At 41.6% G+C, this 21940-nt stretch overlaps 2 protein-coding genes across 2 annotated transcripts in view; both read left to right on the top strand.

Moving 5' to 3' along the window:
- LOC128875191 (cadherin-89D) overlaps positions 1-2368 on the top strand; it is a 45959-nt gene extending 43591 nt beyond the window's left edge. The window contains exons 22-23 of the mRNA XM_054120578.1: positions 40-401; positions 1108-2368. Coding sequence (XP_053976553.1) covers positions 40-401; positions 1108-1139 — 394 coding nt within the window. The 3' untranslated portion in view covers positions 1140-2368. The remainder of the gene's footprint in view (positions 1-39; positions 402-1107) is intronic.
- Positions 2369-18496: 16128 nt separating this feature from the next.
- Positions 18497-21940, top strand: part of LOC128875785 (neuropeptide SIFamide receptor) — a 65325-nt gene continuing 61881 nt past the window's right edge. The window contains exon 1 of the mRNA XM_054121671.1: positions 18497-21004. Coding sequence (XP_053977646.1) covers positions 20443-21004 — 562 coding nt within the window. The 5' untranslated portion in view covers positions 18497-20442. The remainder of the gene's footprint in view (positions 21005-21940) is intronic.

The raw sequence follows: 21940 nt of genomic DNA, 5'->3' as shown, positions 1-21940 counted from the left end.
ACTATTTACGCGCAGTTTCCTGTCTCTTATCTTCAACAGCGGTTACGAGGACTCCCTGAAGTCTCTGCAGCGACGGGAAAGGGGAAACGACGTCTCCCGAGGCAACCACGACACGTTGAGCGTGGTCGGAAGACGCGCCAATCAGGCAACCTCCAGGAGGCGGCAGCGCTTCAACTCGCTCTCGAACGGGGAATTCGCTTACTCCCAGGAGATGACGTTACAGAGGGAGCAACGTTGTTGCGTCGGGACCGAGAAGAGACGGAAGAACGAGGGGATACAGCGCGAGCACCGTCGCGCCCATTCCGAGGCGGAAAACAATATCACCGAGACGGTGATACACGAGCATCCCGGAACCGAGATCTCACTGTCGAGCTCATTGCAAAATACGTCGAGCCTTCACGGTGAGTTCCTTTCAGCGTGCTCGAGATTTCATCGACATTTCCGCGGAGACGGAGAAACGCTTCGAGATGAAATGATGAGATACGTTGTGAATTATTGAGTCGATGGCATTTGTGTAAGGTGGCCTTTTACAATAAGACGTGCTGGTAGAAGGGTTGATGAAGCATTTCAGGTCGGAGGGCACTTTACATGTGCGATGAATTTTTGTTGAAGTGATAACCTCCCGAACGTAAATTAATTTTAAAATGTTGAATATTTCTTTTGACGCTAGGTTTACGGGGCGACACTCGTTTTGACTCATTTCAAATTTTACAAGGTTCGTGCTGACTTTTATCCATATAAAGAGATAAGCGTATAGAAATAATAATAATACTTTATTTACGAGTAATATGTCCTTGATATCAAATACAATAACAAAAACTATAAAATATACAGTCAGTCCAATACGTATTCGTACCCTCGAAATTAAATGATAGGCTCGACGATTCCAAATGAATTTTTCATTATAATTATAAGCATATAAATGAATAAACTTTAAATATATATATATATGTACAATGAACCATTTATTTGGAAACATCAAGCCTGTTATTTAATTTAAACAAATGTCTTCAATAGATTTAGAAGGTCTAATTAATTTTAGCAAATCGTCTTCACTTCTTAAAGTATCACTTCAGTGAAAATAAGAATTGAAATCGTTGTTTTCAGGTGCAACGAGGAGCAGCCACATGCTGTATTAACGACAGCGAGACCTAGGGGATGGAGAACTTCCGAGGGGGAGAAAGATAATAGTCTTCCTGGCCATGAGTTTTCTTATTGTCAATAGCATTGCCCGTGCAAGCCACGTGGGTTTTGTCCGCGTTCCCCGAACGTTATTCCTGTGTCCCTTCTTGCACGTTGTTTCACTGTGACGAGCGATACGATTAATTCCGTTCGATCATCCGCGTTGCACTGCGAGGATATCGTTTCTGTCTTAACGAATGGCGGCCGTTTGTCCTCCGACGCGCGTAGGATGATCGAAACGTGGATCGATAAATTTCGGGGACAGAGATGCACGAGGGTGAGAGAACAGTTGCTGTTCGGTATAGTATTTATTTTATTGTCTGAAACGATCACTGTGATTAGTCAAGAATCACTTTCCACTCAGAACGGTGACTTTAGAAGTGAATTAATTCTTTTTGGCAGAAGATACGTGTAACGCTTTCGTGCAAAGATGCGTTTGCTCGGAACTTGATCGATTTTTCGAATCACGTTGCGAATTAGAAGAATTTCGTACGACTGATAAGAGTTATATTATTAAGAAGTTACCACTACGAAACGAAGAACCGGGTAGGAACAACACGTTCACGATTCGCGAGTTACTTCCTGTTTTAGGCGAAGGTGCAGTTACGCAAAATGTGTCATCACGTTACCAAAGTACTCGTCATTAATTCGAACATCACTCATTCCTGTAAATACGCGAGAAAGGTTTATCGGTACTTTGAGATTCATTGTTATTCTTTTCGTACGTGTTGTATTCGTTAGTGCTATTATTATTCTTTTCTACGCGATATGAATATTATTTATCATATAAGAATGTTCTTGTAACATGTCAATGTATACGGTATATAATTTGCGTCGAAAGTTGAGCGAATATTATATATTCAAATTGTTATAAAAAAATAATGTAAATTATTTAAATACAGAGAATATAAAACATTGGATGTTATAAGTACGAATTTTTATATTACTTATTTTTTAATGTACTTTTCTCTGTTTGGCAAATGGATCATCGATCGTTTGGATGATCGCTCCGCGAATACACGAATTCTGTATCGTACATAGCTGTCAACGAACATAACTAATATATTTAAAAACCACTGTAAGAAAGTGTAACATATGTATGTAATAATGTATAATTTATACCGCGATCCGAGAAGGCTCGATAAGAAGTAACTGTGTTAATAAATCGTTAATAAAGGCAATCACCGTAAAACAACGGTCCACCAATTACGACACTCTCGCCCCCTCCCCGAGCTCCGATTTCCGTAGAGCAAATTATACTTTCATCGATGACCGTAGAATGCATATAAAATCAATAGTCCACTTGCGACGAGAGAAACGAACCTTTCGCAATCAACGTTACGATTGCCAGCCAACAAAGTGGCTTCGTTTCATCCGGTCTGTGTTCCTCTTTCGCCCTCTTCGACTCCGTTCTCGATAGACCCTCCATCGAGTGTGGCTGGATTTATGAGACGAACACGTGGGATTGCCATTTTTGTGGATTAATTTACCAGTCGATTTCTTCACGCGACTTTGACGAAGGATTTCTTTTTAAAAGTGATTTTCGGATAACTTAAAAAGAATTCTTGTAGAACGAGAATACTGCTAGTACGATCGAGTACTTACAGCCATTTCCATGAGTATTCGTATATTTATCGAAGAAATTTGTCTAATTTAAATGAATGCTTCATGTTTCCAAATAAATTTGTAATTGTAACTATGTACGTGTGTGAAGTTTATTCTTGTACATATTTATAATGGAAAATTGATTTGGAAACATGAAGCCTATCATTTAAATTAGACAAATTTCATCGATATACGTAGATGGTACGAATTTTTATGGGACAGATTATATGTAGCACAATCGGTTACAGAGATTTTCACTAAAAATTCCCAGTATCAATTGCCAGGTTCGCAGAGCTCAGATGAGAAAATGTGTTTATCATCGTTTTAATGAGCCCACTAATTAGGATCGATGGGGGGTCCATTGAAAAGGAGAAAATGGAAAATTTATTTCGACTTTGTAACTCAAGGTGAATGGCTCTTTTATTGTTTCTAAGTGTTCTCCTGGCCTAGTGAATGAAAACTTCAGAAGGAACCATCTGGTTCCTCATTGTTCTCGACTCCATTCGCTATGGACCCTCTATTGAGTAAGGCTGGATTTATGATGTGAACCACGTGGTATTGCCATTTCTGAGTAATGGTATTGTACTTGACACTAAATCTACCAAAGTTGGTGCATACCAATTATACATCCAACTATGTATATCTTTGTAATTAGAAAGAGGAAGGGCTAACTAATTTATCTATCAAATTAATTCCTTTTAATAATAATTGTCCCTAGAAATTGCACTAAAATTATTGCCCCAGGAAGAAATTTGAAAGATTAAATTGACCAGCTTGGCAATTTTAATATAATGCTTTTCTTTGGAAGTGTAAACTCACTTTAATACAACCCCTCGGTCGTCCCATACAGAATGATCATTTTTTTAAATTATCTTTAAAAGGAAGGTTCCTTCAGAAAGTACAAATCAACGCGTCACGTATATTTTCTAAGAACTAACGACGGAACTCTGTCGTTCCCAAGAACAGTGCTCGAGGTAATCCACCCGAAAATCTCCGCGCGAGATCATCCGGACCATTTCACGATCCCGCATCACTATACTGGAAACGTACGCGTGGTTCACCTTGCTCCCGCGATTGTTCATGGAAAACGGCCCTTGTGTAGACGCCACCCTCGACGATTCTTCTTCGTTCCTGTCACCGCTGCATTTCCATCGGCCGCGATTCTTCGGAGGAACTTGAGAACTCTTTCGCCCAATTGCTGCCGTTTCAATGCCACTGTCACCAGCCGCCAAGGACCCTCGGCGGAGGGTGGGGATCCCGGTGATCTAGAACGCGGCTCACTCGCGGTCGCTTTGTAATAGATTCAAGGACCGCCGATCGACGATATATCGGTGACACCGTGGGACCAGGAATCTCCTCGCACGATTCATTTGGTCGTAATTAAAACACCCACGCTGATTTGATCGCGGCGGATGGAGATTCCTGAGGCGCCCAAGCGTCACCGAGAATTACGCTGCGAAGGTGACCTTGCGTGTCAAGGTCGCGGGACACGCGTCTCCAAGATCCCTCTGAAAAGTTTGTGCTTTTGTGTATAAACGAAGTTTCGAGACTTGGGAGGATTATGCTCGTAGTGTTTATAGTGGAGATTAAGTGGCGTCTTACTAAGTGTAAGTGTCAATTCTGAGTCTGGATTTATCTAAGGTTCTTTTTTTTAGAATGTATGTGAGACGAAGTCAATACATGGTCAAGATTGAAATATGATTTCAAGATTCACGTTACTTAAATTCTTTTTAGGTTGTAATGGAGACGAGTCTGTTCGGAACTTAATGTGGATTGGCGTGTACACAAGACTGAGTCGAGACGATGACTTACTATGGAAGACCAAATGTCGTGGCCGGGAGATGCAGATTACCTATCCAAAGAGTGATGTTCTTGCTTAGAAGATTATTTAAGACTACGTATTATTTAAACTCACTAATTTAACACTATCTGTTCTAGAATGTGCTTGAGACTATGATTATTCGAGTCCAGTCTCGTGTTATCACTGCTCACCCTTCTGAGACTCTTTTAAGACATTTTCAGAATGTCTTTAAAATCAAGACTAGCTACTGAATTTTCTCAATTCCAGCAATATTAAAAGTCTCAGCCTTCGGTAGCACTGTGACCATTGAGACTGTAACCATTCGAGCCAAGTCTCACGTTGTCACTACTCACCCTTCCGAGACTCCTCTAAGACATTTTCAGAATGTGTCGAAGACCAAGAGTAGCCACTGAACTTTTGAATTCCAGCAATATCAAAAGTCTCGGACTTCGGTAGTGCGTTCTATTAAAGAGAAAATTTAATTTAAAAAAATTGCCTAATAAATAAATGCATCAATGATGACCAGAGTCGAGACAAAAGTTCAATTTAAAAATCTGTGAAAAGTGGACCGCTTCGTGCAACCTTACCCTACTACCCTTGGTGTCTGCTACCTTCGAACAGTGAAAACTGGTGGAAATTCGGTCACGTCATTGAGCACGATTTTCTATCGGCCGTGGAAGCGATACCAGGGGGAGGAACTCGGCCCGAAAGGGATGAAAGGGTCGAAGGGGGTAGAAAAGATGGTGTCGCCGCGCGGAAAAGTAGCGTTACGGGGGTCGTTGTGTGCGATGTGTGCTAATTCTTCGGAAGGCCCTCGTAAGAGGCCGAATAAATCATCTGTAAATGGGTTAGGTTGTAATTGTTCCACCCACACGTCGGGCAATCGTGTCGGAGGATGTCAGGGACGCTCGCCATGAGAATCGAAGGGGCGGAGAGGGGTGTGCTGCGACTACATCGTGTAAAACACGTGTGTCGCGATCTCTATTAGACCGCGGTAATTTCCATAAACTATCCTAATTTCCACTTACGTTTTGTCAATTTTTCTCCCGAAATTGGATTTTTAACGCTCGTATACGGAAGCCGTTTGTTTCCATTTCCAGGCTATGGCTTTTTGGGATCCAATTAATCGCACTGTTGTTTCTGCAAACTGCCGCGATATGTGTGGACATATTTTCTGGATCACTATCCTCTTTTCTATTTCATTTACGAACTATAAATAGTTTTATCGATGTACAACTTTAAACCAAACGTATCGATGTTCTTAACCAGCGTCGAAGCAAGGAGGGCTCGCCTCTTTCCCAAGATTAATTAGTCCAGAATCTGGCAGGTCGAATAGAGCCAATTTGTCGAACGATTGCTTCTTTTCCATCCTGTTTAAAGGTACACTGTCTTTAAATCTTTCTTTTTCCGGCCGAGTGAAAGAAAAGGTAGTAAAAAGCGAAGGAACCAAGTGAAAATTCGCGAGGAAAAAGATCTCGCCGACGGGATTGTCGCGCATCGGGTCGTAAATCATTTTCGAAGGACAAGAGCGCCGGGGCGATTTTCGCGAGGAGTATCGCAAATTCGAGTAGTAACTGCGTTGGAAATTTGACGTGGGTTTGATTTATTCGCCGCGACGAATGAAACTGTGAGTGGGGATACTAACGCGTTCGAGAACTACTTGAGCCGATATTAAAAAGGGGCCTGGGCTTATAAATCCACCTGTCTCGAATCCCTCCAAGTTCTACGACGGGAAGTTACTTCTTTAACAAAGCAGGGTATTTATTTTTTAACATTCTTACGAGTGGGAAACTCCGAGATAGATAGATTCATCAAATTTTGATAGCTATCTACATATCAGGTTGTCCGAAAAGTTTCTTTCGTTTTATTAATAAGTAATACATGCACAATATTTTATGTTTTATGTTACATTACTGAATTGTGCACGATTTATTTTGCTCCATTACTGTTACAACATGAATATCTATGAAATTAGATTGTCTATTTATATAAACACGACAACATCAAATAATTGAGTGCAACTAGCGAAAGAAACTTTCGGGACAACCTAATACATAGAAGGTACTAACAGGTTTCGAAGTGTGATCACAATTTACAGATTCATCTACCGGTTAGGAACTTGGGTACTGTGCATACTGTCAACTCCGAGGTTCGTAAGGGATTGAAAAAATGTCAACGTTGTCAGCCTTTTCGAGCGCCACTCGATTAGCTGCAACCTTACAAGTCCTCCAAGTCTGTTATTATCCGAGTAGCAACGAATTTCTTACATTTTTAGTAATGATACTCATCTTTGACACCCCGTACAGACCCCAGTCACCGTTACACCACGTTCGTGTGTTCTGAGCGCAATCCTCGAAGCCCAGAGCAAAGCAGTCGATGCCATGGCGTGTCCGTCATGGTCAATCACAACTGGAACACAGCTAACACAATCCCAGGTTAGACTCGGTGTATCCACAAGACGCATGCTTGTTACGTGTGCTCGTAACGAGGGCCTCGGGCCAATATATCGCAAATATCGATTGTAATCAGTCGCCGCTGTTAATCTTTAGCTACGCGTCTCCCACGCCGCTTTACACGCTGGTTAATTGGAGACGTTGCGCATTCATGGATCGACGGTTTGCTTCGAGCAGCAGAATCGTATGATTGGATACTTGGTTACAATTTTGACGTAAGGTACTGTAATATCGCGGCCTCCATGCCCAAGAATAAGGTGTCAAACATGAATACGAATTGTAGGGTGCAGGTCGCGTAGAAAAAATATACGTGTCGAATTGTTTTTCACCTCCTTTGTTTTAAATGGATCGGTATATCTTAAAACGAGTTCAACGACCTATTACACAAGGTCATTGATGGTCATAGAAAATAGAGAAAGGCGATAATACTTACTGGGTAATCGGTATTACTCGCGACGAATCATTGTAATAGCGAGCTAATGGCTGCGAACTTCTATTATAATAAGATCTTTAGATATAGATTAGTCGGGACAACAGCAAGGAGTCAGGGGTCTACAAAATTCCTTTTTCATTTTCAGTATCTCGTCACGAAGGTATCGGAGACCAGCCTGCACCACGACGAGGAAAAAGACACAGACGAACTCCCATCCATCGCGCGCAGATCACAAGGGCCGAGAAACCTCGTCCCAGAAGATATTTTCGCTCCAGCGGATAAATCGACTGTTAGGGCACGGTGTGGGCGGATGCGACGGTCTCGCCACACGTCTGATATTTTCGTAAAATGAGTTTTAGTCGCTCGATCGGGCCGAAACGAATCGAATTACCCAGCAGTTAATAGGATAGCGATGAGGTGTCGACTGGCTTAAAAGGAGGACGATTAACGCGCGACCTTGACCCTGGGGCCGCGATCCCTTGGGATTCCTGGAGACTGATATTGGCGAGGGATTGCACTTTCGCGCAAAATGGAGGAAGGAAGGAGTCGATGGGGAGAGGGCGACGAGCGGGACAGGGACGGGGGACTGATGGAAAAGTCGGAAGCTTGCCCTTGCTCCCGTCACGGAATAAGTAGCTAATATTTCACCGGAGTATTCGAATAACGCTTGGAAAGACGGCATCGTGCAAACCGAGACGATGTCGTCGAACACGTGCCGCTTGAAGAAGGTTGCAACCTTCAATTTGATCTCGAAGACGCTCGAAATCCTCCCGCGGCTTAATATCTTCTGCTCCTCCTTGGTTCGAGGATCGACCCGAACACGGGGGTTGGAGATCCGATTGAATGTTTTTTTTTTTTTTACCGTGCCCCGCTTTTCAGCACCATCGTTCTCTCCAAGACCGCTGCCAAGTGATTTACCAAAGGCTTCTTCGGCGGTTAGTCTTCGCTAATTGTTGATCCAGGCCGGATCAAGAGGAAACAGTCGAGGGTGTAGTCCAGTGTCTCTTAAAATCGAAGAACGTGATCCCAGGGAGAGGTGAAATTAAATTCCTTGTGTAGTAAAATTGTGGACAGATAGATTAATTAGTGGAATTTAGTGTTTCGTTTAGATTCGTTGTCTCTGTCGCCTGGCGACAACAGGTGGTGGATAATACCGATAACTGTACCGACACCTCCGTTTATCGATTCACTCAAATTTTATTATAAGTTGTTGCCGGAACAAGGACTGCTTCGAGATTCCGTAATACGACACTAGATCACGGTTAACACAGACTAAACGGACTCTTTATTCAATTGGTAAAAACCTTTCGGATACAATTCGCTCGAAGTGTGAACACGACGAATGCTGCTTCGCATCTGAAATCCAGCCAGCTTAAACAATAACATAGACGACACAGTGGTAGGACAAGTGGCCATAAGATCGAAAAATGTGCGCAGGTGATAATAACTTTGGAGGACGGCGTATCTCCGCAGCTGTGTACTCCGTTACTACCAGATTCCGGAAAAATTTTTATAACGAGCTCGGAAACCAGGACAATGGACACCTATTACGGGTGGTCCTCGGGCTGGTATCATTTTGCCGAGTACTCGCGGTTAGACCTTATCCTTCGCCTCTAAATTAAAACTATACGTTTCGTCTGTGTACTGTTCGGCCCCAAAAACGGTCTCGACGCCGTCACATTCTTCGCTCCAAGGTTTCTACAAGGTTCCCCGACTCGTAAAATGTTTCATACACAACGTCCAAATGTCTAAATACAACGCAACAAGCTGTTCAACCCCTATGGCGTTCACTCGATCAAAAATAAAATCTCGAGCGGACTCTCACGGACTAGAAAGAATAAAAGTGGCTGATCGGATCAGCCTGGTGTTTCGTTGGAATTAAAATATATTTCTACTCGAGAGTGTCTCCGCTTTCCAGGGAATCAGCGTCCGCTGTCGGCGACAGCAGTAGCTAAATAAGCGAGGGGCGCGCGCTGAGAGAATGGCATTCGTCGAATCGTAAGGTTAAACGAAGTTAATTCTTAAAGATGTCAAGGATGCTCGAAGATCACGGAATACTTTCTTTTCCGCGGATTCCTTCTTGATCCGAGGGCCGATGAGCGAGGAAGAAAAGCGTCGGGAGAGGGCGGGGGGTGGAGCGAAATTAAAAACCTGCGCAATCGAAACGGGACGCCCCGCCGTCTAGTGTAAATCTATCTTCAAATGGAACAAGAGCGGAGGCCAGGTTGTCGAGAACTTTCGATGCCCCCGGGGTAAAATCGAAGGCTGCAGCCTTCTCTCCGCATTAAAAGCGATTCCGTCTAGTTTCGGGGAAGGGGGAGGGGCAGTCTTGGAACATTATTCAAATACTTCGAGTTATTTATAAATTACGGTATACCCTGGTCATGAAAAATGCAAAGGGCGAAGGGGATGAAATTAAGTACAGCGAGTTCTTCACTAATACATGGCTGGACTTAGAAACTGCAAGGGTGAAAGAAAGGGTGTCTTGATGTCTACTGGCGAGGAAATTTAAAAAATTGGATATTTATTGTGTGTGCGATTATCGGAATGTATTAGTTTTGTAATATTTTCCCACCTTTCTGGCACAGTCATTACACTGTCACTGTAAAATTTCTGTAGACTTTTTTTTATTAAATATTGGCTCAGTGTCCAACACGAATATATGGGATGACCTAATATTATTTACATATGGGCGTGTTGCTCTTGATTTCCTGAATAATAGTTTTGATATTACTAAATGAATTTTTAATTATAAATATGTATATGAATAAGCTTATACATATATATATACACATCAAGATATTTATACAAATATGCACTTGGAAACATCAAACCTACCATTTAATTTAAACAAATTTAATAGATATAGAGGGTACGAATATTTATAGGATCGACAATGGTGTTTTAATGTAAGATTAAATTCTATGATCAATTATTGGGGTTTTCAAGGTAGAGGTAATCATTTTTCAATATTACGAATTCAAGCGAGCACTGTTTTGTTTACGATGAGATTCCCATGGAAATATTCTTCTTTCATAAGTGCGATGCTTCGAGCCAGTAATTTATGCATTTCGCTTTCATTCCGAGCAGTCCTATCATTTCCTAAAGCATTTCAGGGAAAGATGTCCGCAATCAGATTAAATCACGGGAAGTTATGAATACGATTCGCGAGACCGTCCGAATTCTTCTGTCCATTCTCCATCGGGAGAACCATCTTAAAGTATTAAGAAAGAAAAAAAAAACACTCAATGGAAACTTAGCCCTGCGTAACACGTTCTATCACTTTCCAAAACCAAATTAAGAGCGAGAATCGGAGCCCAAACGAAAAGTGACAGCGATATTTCATTCTGCACGTTCAAGGACTCCGATTGCAGCCCGAGGGCTGAAAAAATATGTTTCCACCGCTGGTCTTCCGCTTGTTAAACCAGCCCTCGTCGCGTGAATATTATCGCAGAATCAGAAGCAATTCCGACGGTGTACAATTCCAGACGAATCGGGGCCCGTGACTAACGACGAAGATCACGCTCTTCGGTGTCACCTTACGACCTTGCGTCCTCGACTTCGCGAGGCTGCGATTAAACGGTGATTAATTCGAGGAAGAATCGTGGCCGTTCGCAAGAAGCGCGTAATGGTGGGTGGGCGTCGGAATCTCGGAGTAAAATTAAAATTGAAATTCTTCGCTCAAAGTTTGCGCCCGGGGTTCGGCTATGGCCAATTATTCGGCGCATTCCTGTAGCCGGAAGCGCTGTGGGAGCAATTATTAGGATCATTAGCAGCGGCTATATAGACGTTAGCGTGGCTCGCGCTCTAGAGGAGACCATAATGCTGTCTGAATACCGCTAGTATTGTTTCTCTAGCGGTGATTTTGCGGTCGGTGGCAAATTGGCAATCGGCTCCTGATGCCTCCCACGCGCAACTTTAAGGAATTTGATCGAAGAGCTACGAGTTCGATGGAATGTGAGCAAACTCGTGTGTAATATTTAGTTGACAGAATGTAGGAAAGTTTTTTTTAATGGATATATTTTGCTGAGAAGTACGTTCTCGAAGGATCTTACGGTTTAGGAAGTATAAATTATTTCATGTTAGCACTTTGTCATTAGAATATAAAATGATACATATTTTAAACAAAACTTACCTTGACATAATTCTGCGATAGAATCTGTGTCAAAATGAAATGAACGAAAAAAGTTGTCTCGTACTTGAATAGAAACTTTATGAAAGAAGTTAATTGGTACAAAGCTTCCAACATTTTACAACGGAAGGAGAACTTTTTATTTAATTTAAAAAGGAACTTTAATAAGAAAGTTGAGGAACTTCCAATGTAACCAAAAATTTATTAATATAAGCAGAGAGTTTTAAAAGAAGAAGTTGATAGAAGTTGAAAGACTATTTCGATACGTACATAATTTCGTTTGAAGCCTCGCAATTGGAACGAATTTAGTCAAAAAGTTACCGCAACATCCACTCGTAAAAACTGATCCATGTTGTGTTGCAGTGTAAATGAATTTACAGTTGATACGACATTAAACTCCCACCTAAAAAAATGTACCATACGTGAGGGAAGCTGTATCAGGTTTTGTCATTGGGGAGCAAATACGAGGTCGACAATAATCCTTTTATCTGTTTACTCAAGCCGTGTTTACCATTCGAAATGATTGAATGCAATCGAGATAAACGTCCATATCACGAACTGTCAATAACTATCAATAATTTGTCCACCGTGTTGGCTCGTCGCTTTTATCCGCAGATAGAATCTTGAAATTAAAGTAACTGTTTCGAAAAGTAGGAGATGCAACTTCTTTAATTTGAAAAAAAAAAATGTTATCGACTTAAATGATAAAAATACTTATTATACTATGTTACGAAATAAAGTCATGTTTATAAAGAATTTCCACAAGGTGTTCCTTGACTCCTGTTGCATATATATTCCATCGTCATAGCATTTCAGCAGCCAAAAGTTTACTTCTAAGCATTCTAAATCTAACTTTATCCCTTTACCTTGTAAAATCTAAATCGAACGTCGTAGTTCGCGGAACCTAGGAAGTAGGTTGTTTAACGAAGCCTCATTACTGTACAGGAAATCCTTAAAAACTTAAAGAACACTTATTAGTGAAGCATTCCACATTCCACGATCTCTGATATGAAAGTTACATTTGCCATTTAAAAGTTTTGCAGGTCATCTATAGAATAAGCGATTCTCGATTACGTTCTAATAATGTGTTTCGTTTTACCTGATTCTTTCAATCCTTGCTGTGGCAGAAAAAAATCCTCTCAACAAGTTTCTGGATTGTGTTTCTCAATAATTGTGTGCGATTCAACAGAATTTTGTATTCCAGTTGTCTTAAAGGATGTTGATCGACGATGGTCAATAGTGCAAATTTTAGTGGTATTTGCATACCCTTGAGACACATGACCTTATTACAGCACATCAGGTTCGTGTAATGATATTTAAGCATGCTCTTTTTGCGAGTCGGTATCAACGATCGAATGGGAATAGTAGAAGAGATGCCTTGAACAGACGAAGACATCAATAATTTAGAGACCACGATGGACGTTGCAGATACGTATTCAGCGTGGCAGACAATTTTCTTATAGTATTCGAGGTCCTATCTGAAATCAGCCATGTTTTCATTTCACCGATTTTCTTCTTTTCTTTGTTCGGAACCAGTTTCTTAACGAGAACTAGACGATCAAATTGCCCAAAAATAATGTCCTATTGGGGAATTAATTCCAAGGAATCTAATGCAATTACAGACTTTTACTTTTACACAGTATTAATATACATCTTAAAGAGTATAACATTATTTTTAGTTGTATCAAATTTTTAAAGTGCTCGTTAATTTTTATTAACAACGAGATCACTTCTGTAGAACAAAAAAAAATCAATTTTTTTTTTAATCTTCCTTGTATGTCCCCCCTTAAGATCGGTGGAAAGTACTCGATGGCTGGTGTACGGGCCAGTACGTCGTCGACAACCACGACAACGACGACGCTCTAAGATTTATGATCCCAAGTCGAACTTCTCGCCCAGCGTTTCTTACACTGGACGCAGTCGTTGCCTTGAAGCGTCAAACTTCACTGTCACGCTTCATAAGGCGACGAAAAAAATTGCCGAATCACCCAGTGAGCACTCTGGTGATTTTAGATAAAAAGATTGATAGTGTTGTTGAATTTTCATCGAAATTCAAGGCTTGAGTCCTCTTCGAATGCAGTTAGAATTAAACTACATCTTCTCGATATTCTTCTTACGTGATCCTCTGGAAAATTCGAAATTCTCATGCTGAAATAAAATACGTTCCAGAAATAAAATATACTATCTACCATACCACGTAATTCTACTTTCGAATAACCAAAACATGTCGATGGTCCTGAAAATCAGGTCATTCTTCGTCGCAACACTCTTTTCAATTCGGTAATTCTTCTGCACTTGAGGACCATTTGGAATTCATGATCAAGACCTCGGTACACATGGCTCAACGTATACTAAAATATTCTGCTTTCGCGTGAAAAAATGCCTTCGACCCTGAACACTCCGGAATAAATTTTCTCTTGCGTCGCAGCGATATTTGTTTGTATTGATCGACTGTTTGCTAAAACATGAATGGAAAATGCATTACGCGTCTTTCTTCGAATTTGAACGATGTTACCGATGGCTTATGATGTTTGGCCTGGGATTTTTTCGGCTCGACGTCGTAAACGCTCCATTTTTCGGTACGCTTACGCTGCGTTTGTAGAGTCACAAATGGAGATGCGATCCATTAAATATCATTCGGTTAAATTGCGCGGAACTCGTGTAGCGGAACGATTTATGCAACGGGGCTTTCCTAAATGGCCGTGGACGATGGTTTTCGGCAGTTTCAGTATCTGCCAGTTCCCTTCTAACTCTCCTTCTTCTCCGTCAGTGTCTTCATCTAGTTTTTGACACACCGTGTATGAAAATAACCAAATTCCTGACACAAAGTCTGATTAATTCATTGGGTGACACTTGTAACGAGACCGTTGCAACTTAATATTATCGCAAAACTAATTTTGACGCTTTATTCGGTAGAGCTTAATTTTACCAGAAACAGTTACAGGATAGTTCGAATTAACAATAAAAAATTTGAGATTTATTCGTCGAACAGATTTTCAGAAATTAATTTCTCGCGTTAATGAGGAGTTTAGATTCGAGAAAAGCGATATAAAATATGGCGGGAAACGAAGAGCGGGCGAGGACGAGAACGATAAAGAGGTGGGGGAAGGGTGGAGAGGGTGTGAGAAATTAATCGAGATTCTAATTGAGTTGCCACTGTAATCACATCTTCGTCGATAATCCCGTACCCAGATAGAATATGTCCACAATTTGGTATCTCATATCCGTTAATTAAACTGAAAACTTCCGAGAGGAGGGAGGAGGGAGAGGGGTAGACGACGCGAATATTCCAGCTGCTTTTAGGTGATCAAGGAAAAGACGGGTGACCATGAAGAGATGAGAAACAGACGGGTGCACGCAAAAAAGAACACCGAACATAGTTGTTTGCAGGCAGGAAATTGAAACAGAAATAATTAGGCATGGCGGGAAAAAGAGAGGGCAGAGAGAGAGGAGATGCAAAAGGCTTTGCAAAATATCGAGGATATCGGAAGGATATGGTAAAATGACTCGTGAAATTTCGTGGGAATCGCAGTTCACTATTATCACGGAAAATTGGATAATTGATACATCTAGGAAGCCGGAGCACCAGTTTGTTGATATCCGGCGAAGTTGTAGATATTTCAGTAAAATAGAGTGTAATATTGCAAAGTACACAATATTTCAGCATCATAGAACTTGATACTGCAAAATATAGAATACTCCAGAATGATACAGCATTTTACATAGTCTAATAACATCATGCAGCAAGATAGAACGTAATTCTACAAATCGCAACGCAGTATAATACAAGATAAACCGGCAAAATGGAGTATAAAACTGCAAAATACAGAATACGTATCCACTCCTTCGGCGACTTATCCGTCGACAATTCAGAAATTCTTCGACAGCTATTGGCGTCCGTTTTTACGTGACTGGGGAAAAACGGACGAGTTCTCGCGACAAAGTGTGGGCGGCACGGCAAGAAAACTGGTAACAAAATCGACCGCCAACTCGAGAGGAGAAGCAATATTAGAGGAACGAGATATAACATCACATAATATCTTCCCATCGTCCCTAATCAAATATACGAGTTGTAAAGAAAGCCAATACATACGAGGCTGAGCAGGTATAAACGAAAATCGGTACTCTCCCCACGTTTAAGTGAGTCTACGATATATATAAACAATTTTATATAACATAGAATACTTCATAAGTTTGTAATTGATAGAGTATAATTCTATAACTCGCAGAGTGCTCTGAATCATTATAATGACAAATTTCCATTTCGCGACATTGAAAAAGATAATTTGATGTTAGACAAAAACAGAATGTATTTATTAGGAAGAATGAGAGCCACTGCTTGCAGTCATAAAGCCACGCGAACGTGATCGCGCGAAGCCGATATAAAATCGATCGTTTGCTACAAAGGAAATAACCGCACAGAGTATGATGCTGGAAGAGAATGGGATGAACCGAGCAAAAGAGATAGGAAGGTGAGAGATTCGAAAAAAGGCAAAATCAAGCGGAACGTTAAACGAAAAGAAAAAAAAAAATGTTGCCGTTGCACGGTTCGCTGTAATAGCGTTTGATAAAATCTGCTGAGGAAATTGAAAGCTCAGAACTTTCAGCGACCGTGGTTACTTGTTTTTACCTGGTCACGTGAACCGACACAGGATTACTCGACACGACGAAAGTGAAAATCAATTATCGAATTTCTGAATTCAGAAATACTCGTGGACGGAACATGAAAATATTTATGAGCTTCTTATTTATTTCGTACGTATATTATTACCATTACCACTGTTGCATTAAATTAAGAAAATTAAAAATAAAACATACTCAAATGGAATAAACAATAAATACGGGCACATTTTAAATAAATTGAAAATAAAATGTCATCTAATTCGATACATAGAACCCAAATCTTACAAAATTAAATTAGGCAAAAAGAAACAGAACGTTAGAAATGAATATAAATGAAGAATAAAAAGAACGTATATTAATATCGATCAAAATTACCTTTTCCAGGTTCATCGATCCGAATCGATCGACACGTATCGATTAGTCGCAGTCAAATCGGCGAGTGGTTTCCTTTAGACGAATTTACGAGGTGTCGAAGTTCGTGACACGTATTGGTCGAGGATGTTACAGTGCATGCGGGCCGTTGCTCCTTCGAAACAATTCATTCAAAGGTGCAGGAGTTTCCCTGCATTGCGGGCTTTTATTTTCAGTCGGCCGAACGTTCCGTGGGGTACGTGCTTCCAGATCGATCCTGCGTATTTCCTAGGAATCACGAAACGCAGCTTGAGTCCCAACCGAGGGAACTTCTTCGTTTTCCTGTCGCGTCGAAAGACGGGAGGAATCTTCGAGGCGTGCAGAACCGATCCACCCTTCGATCGATCGACGCGCGCGATGCAAAATTCAATTCGAATCGACCTGCTGGGAGGAATCCGTGAATACATGTCCACGGGTTGTTTATTGGTTCTTCCGTTACACGAGGAACTTGAAGGCGATTCACTGTCCGATCAACAGTAGAAGATGTTATGGCTGCGTTGAGAATTCTCGGGTACGTTTGATTTACGACAAGAGAGGAATGCTTTTGGTAAATGTATTACAAAATCATAGAAAATTCTATTTTTAATATGATGATGAAGGATTCTATGTTTTATAGAGCCTCAGAATATTTTATAATTTATAGAATTGTAGAGTATAGCACATGGCAAAATTTAAACTACATTTTCAAGTTAATAAAACATAGTGTATCTATTAAATATCATACATAAACTTGGTCGCAAATCGTCACAAATCGTCCTCGACCTTTCGGTTTTTTTAATTTGAATCAATATTCCGCGGTACCAACGTGAGTCAATCGTAATTTTCCAAGGATAATCAACCTGCCAGTAAAAACTTGCATACCCATTCAATCCTATGATGTAATTAATCATCCCTCAAAGTCTCTCAGGCCTCGTTTCCAGTGTTCTTTGGAAACTTGGGAGAAATAAATTCCCCCAAAAACACGATAGAATGTAAGCCAAGATATTTCACGGACACCGACAGTCGAACTATAACGAAATCCTATCGAGCTTGGGATTCGGGTCTCGAGCAAAATGAGTTAGGTATCCGCGATGGGTTGTAGAAAACGAATTACCAACTCGGAAGTTCGGCTGGAGAACCCCGGACGAAGAATCGGGAAGTGGAATCATTCATTGCTTCTTCCGCGACATTTCGTCTTAGAAGGAAACCGAGTGCTGTGACGGAATATAAAAACTTACGCGACGAATGCACAATACTTACTCCCACGTACGTGTCATATGGAGTTTCATGTGAATATCGGACGGAGGAATGGATCCTATCGCTTGGTGAATTAAGCAGCCAAGGACTTCCAAGGCCACTCCATGGACACCATTTTGTAACCTTCGAAACATCAAGGGATTTCTGGACGGTTGGACCGTGAGTCGTTTTCGAAAGTAGTCATTCTTATCTTTCTTATGAAATTTGACATGATTGGCTCCTTCATTGGAGAGGGGATTTCCTGTAATTAAATATGATGGTTAAGGTTGAGGTTCTCTGTTATACGATTCGCATCATGTCGTCGACATCGTCGTCAAAACACTATTTCAAAAAAATAGCTCCATACAAACAAAATACACGTGTCATCTGTCTCTGTAGATTTGTTTACACCTGATCAAATATTTTTTCAGCTTCAGTTTTTCAGAATTTAGCTAATCCAATCAAGATTTCATAGGAAGTTTTTTATGTGGACGATTTGACGTAAAGGCTTCTATTGGAATGTTATTTTCAATTCCTAGAAGCAAGTGCGTACCTGGAATATCCGTGTCGAGAACCACCGCGCATTAATTACTGTAAATAACTCGCGTAGCTTACGTAAATATTGTTACCGCGAATGAAATAGTTTTTTCTATCGGTTAAAATTGCATCGAAAGCATTTCACTAAAAAAGGCGTAAACACTTCGAATGTTTATTCGGATTAAAAAGCGCGAATTCACCGTTGCGCGTGGGAAAAACATTTCAATATTGTTTTTAATTACTTTTAAATATTCGTAATATGGTTCGTAATTCTATGCGATCATATTACAAGAGAAACAGAAAAGGTTTGTCACTTCGCAATTCCAGGACTGAAATGTCTGAAGTAAAGCTTGGCTGTAATATTTGAAGTGAAATTCGGTTGGACTCAGTCAGAGAAATAGCTGGCGCAAATGTTTTTCTTTTTTTTTCTTTCTTTTTTTTTTGTGCTTTCATACAGTACTTTGCCCAGCACTGCTGAAATTACGAAACTTTTTCCACTACCCTACCTCGCAGTCTGTGTTCCCCCGTGAGTAATTAATAGATTGCCTACGAATTCATGCAGCGAGTATTTTAATCTGCAGAAGTATTAAAATATTACGAGTTTAATATAATGAAATAATATAATATAAATTTCTGGAGACCTGCGATTAGCGAAATTCTTTGTCAGTTGCGAAGGCGAACGAAACTCCTATCTGAATAACAATTTTGGATATCGACCCTGGCAACTATTGGATTTTTGTTATTTCAGAGTCAAATGTCAAAAACAGTATTTATTATATTTTTCATCGCACTCTTCTGCACTCATAGATCTAGAAAAATGATTGCTCCTATAACAAAAGCGAATCTACTGTTCATTCCCCCTCTAAATATCCACAAATTTCGACTACCATTCAAAACAAACATATAGTAAAACATATAGTAAAATAATATGTCACTAATCGTCTCATTTGCCAGCTCGATGAGTCCCCGTTCTTCTAAGCCAACATCGAATCTCAACCTCAACGCTATTCCGCTCCGTACGCGAACTTATATGCCTCGATATTAAAGAATGCATACAACAGAACCACGCACGAGATGATGGCGGCAAGGGTTCGCTTTGTGTCGAATCGTAACAGGTACTTCAACGAGGATTTTAATCAACGCAAAGGGCACACTTCCATTTCACGATAACAATCGCGAGTCGGCGACAGAGCCGACCTTGGATAAATATTTTTATTTCGTTACTCGGGTGAGAATTTCGGCCAGCGGTGCCCGCCGCGATCGCAGGGATCCCCTTGTTTCCCTACCATCGCTCGTAGATCGCATGCGGGTGCATGTGCCGGTGGATGTTGCACATGCGCGGTGGTCCCGCGTCGCCAGACAGCCCGCTGCTACGGGTGCATCTCGCGGCAGTTCGCAGTCGTCTTCTAAGCCAGGCTCATTAGTCACTCAGCACTCAGTCGGAACACATTTTCGTGAATCGTACTCGTTGCTCGGCGAACTATCCCACTGATCCATCCGACACCTGCCTCTCCTATCTTCATCCTTCCATCATCCTCCATCGAAAGCACGCGTTATCAGTCGCCGTAGGAGAGAAACGGCGCTCGTTGTTTGCCACCCGCCGTGTTCCACTAGCCAGTTTGCCCGCGAGGGGATGCAACTGAACTCGATGGGCTCCCCTGCACGTGCCAGCTGACTCTCGAGGAGCGTCGAACTCGATACGACCACGCGCTCGCTCCCTTCTTTCCCCGAACGGAAATCCCCGTGATTCCACCCGCCCAGTCGTCGAGACGCTTCCCAGTCTCTCCGCGAGTTTTCCCCGTACCCCAGGAATGACTTCCGTCCTGTTCGCGTGAGGATTCGTCGACGACAGTCACCCGAGCGCCGATGATCGGGGGTGGGGGCCAAAGTGTCGAGGTTCCTCGAGAAGATCCCTAAAGGCAGAGTTCGGTTTCATTTGGTTCGGATAGTTGGTGGATCCAGGTGGATCTAGGTGGAGCCAGACGATCGCGGTGAAAAGCCAGGTCGTCGACACGACGGGAACTACGCGAGGAACCAACATCCGCGTCCCATGGTCGAAACCACTTCGGACCAACGCTTCACGATCAAGTTCCCCATGCTGCAGCCACCGTCTCCCCTCCTGGAGATGGCATCCCTGCGACTACCGGACTCCGAGGAGTTCGACGCCGACACGCGCCGCAGGAGTAACAATGCCAACGTCCAGCCAACGACCGTCGCGGCCGTTCCACCGGCCACCCTCCTGCAGATGAGGAACGACTTCGGAAACTACCTGAACAACCTCATAGCGGAGGCCATCACGACCAACCCGAGGACGACGCTGGACGAGCACGGTGGGCTGTTGAACGCTAGTAAAACGGTGAACCTCTCCACCGCCGAGCAGATACCCGATCGCCTTTACAGGCACAGTATGGCTATGTCCGCGGTCTATTGTGTCGCTTACGTCCTGGTATTCGTCGTCGGTCTGATAGGTAACAGTTTCGTCATCGCCGTGGTGTATCGGTCCCCGCGCATGAGGACTGTCACGAACTTCTTCATCGTCAACCTCGCGGTGGCCGACGTCCTCGTTATCGTGTTCTGTCTGCCTGCCACCTTGATGAGCAACATCTTTGTTCGTGAGTATTCAGTCGTAAAACCTTTTATTCTTCGTTAATTTTTGTTCGTGGAGCTGGGAAGGCGATATCTGGATTAAACTGGTGACCTCTGTTGACCTCTTCTGTATACTAATGAGACTGGTATTACTTTTTGCGATAAAGTAGCAGAAACTTGAAATATGTTTATACAAGTCTGATAAAGTTGTCTCGGCATAGTCTAGTCTAGAATGGCCATCTTAAAAGACCTAGTATCGTTATTTGATCGAAGCCTAGAAATATAGGTGTCGATGTAAATCGATGTAACGTAGGAAGACGCGGACAAATGACCTTGCAACTAATTCTCATGTTCAAAAGTTAAAGGAATCGTAACCCCTCGCGTAGGGGATTATAAATGGTGGCAAGTTTTTGCTTAGTCTCAGAGGTCAACTTCTCATCTCCACGCAGTACTGCAAGGAGCTACAAAAAATTCCAATGATTAACACATTGATTGCCACGTCATCCATGTATGGGTAACAGTGCTTTTCGCTGAAAAAAATTAATTCTGAAAGTTTAGTGTCAAAGAAAATGAATTTGGATGAAATATTTGAATTTCGATAAAGTTATAAAAATAAGTATCACCATAAATGATTTATTATGCAGTTCCCCGATAGTCTGTAAACAAAATTTAATCACAGTGCTAAAAGAAATTAGAGTTCGAGTTAACCACGATGGTACAAATTCTTACAATAGGATCGCAACGGTTAATCGTAGAAAGCTTGTTCCTAGAAAACTTGCTATCTTTATATCAAATAACAAAGTCGTACAAAGAAACCTAGAGTCAGCTTCGGTTACATCAGCTAGAGGCGCACACCTGTCTCTACATCAATACTGAATAATAAACTCATTCGAACCTAGTGCAAACGTAACACGAATTACCCCAAAAGCAGTTGCCACAACGTGTCCACAAAGTATGAAAAT

This window comes from Hylaeus volcanicus, chromosome 4 (genome assembly GCF_026283585.1).
Source record: "Hylaeus volcanicus isolate JK05 chromosome 4, UHH_iyHylVolc1.0_haploid, whole genome shotgun sequence".
Classification (NCBI taxonomy): Eukaryota; Metazoa; Arthropoda; class Insecta; order Hymenoptera; family Colletidae; genus Hylaeus; species Hylaeus volcanicus.
Note: the sequence above shows the minus strand (reverse complement) of the source record. Positions and strands in the feature narration are given on the sequence as shown.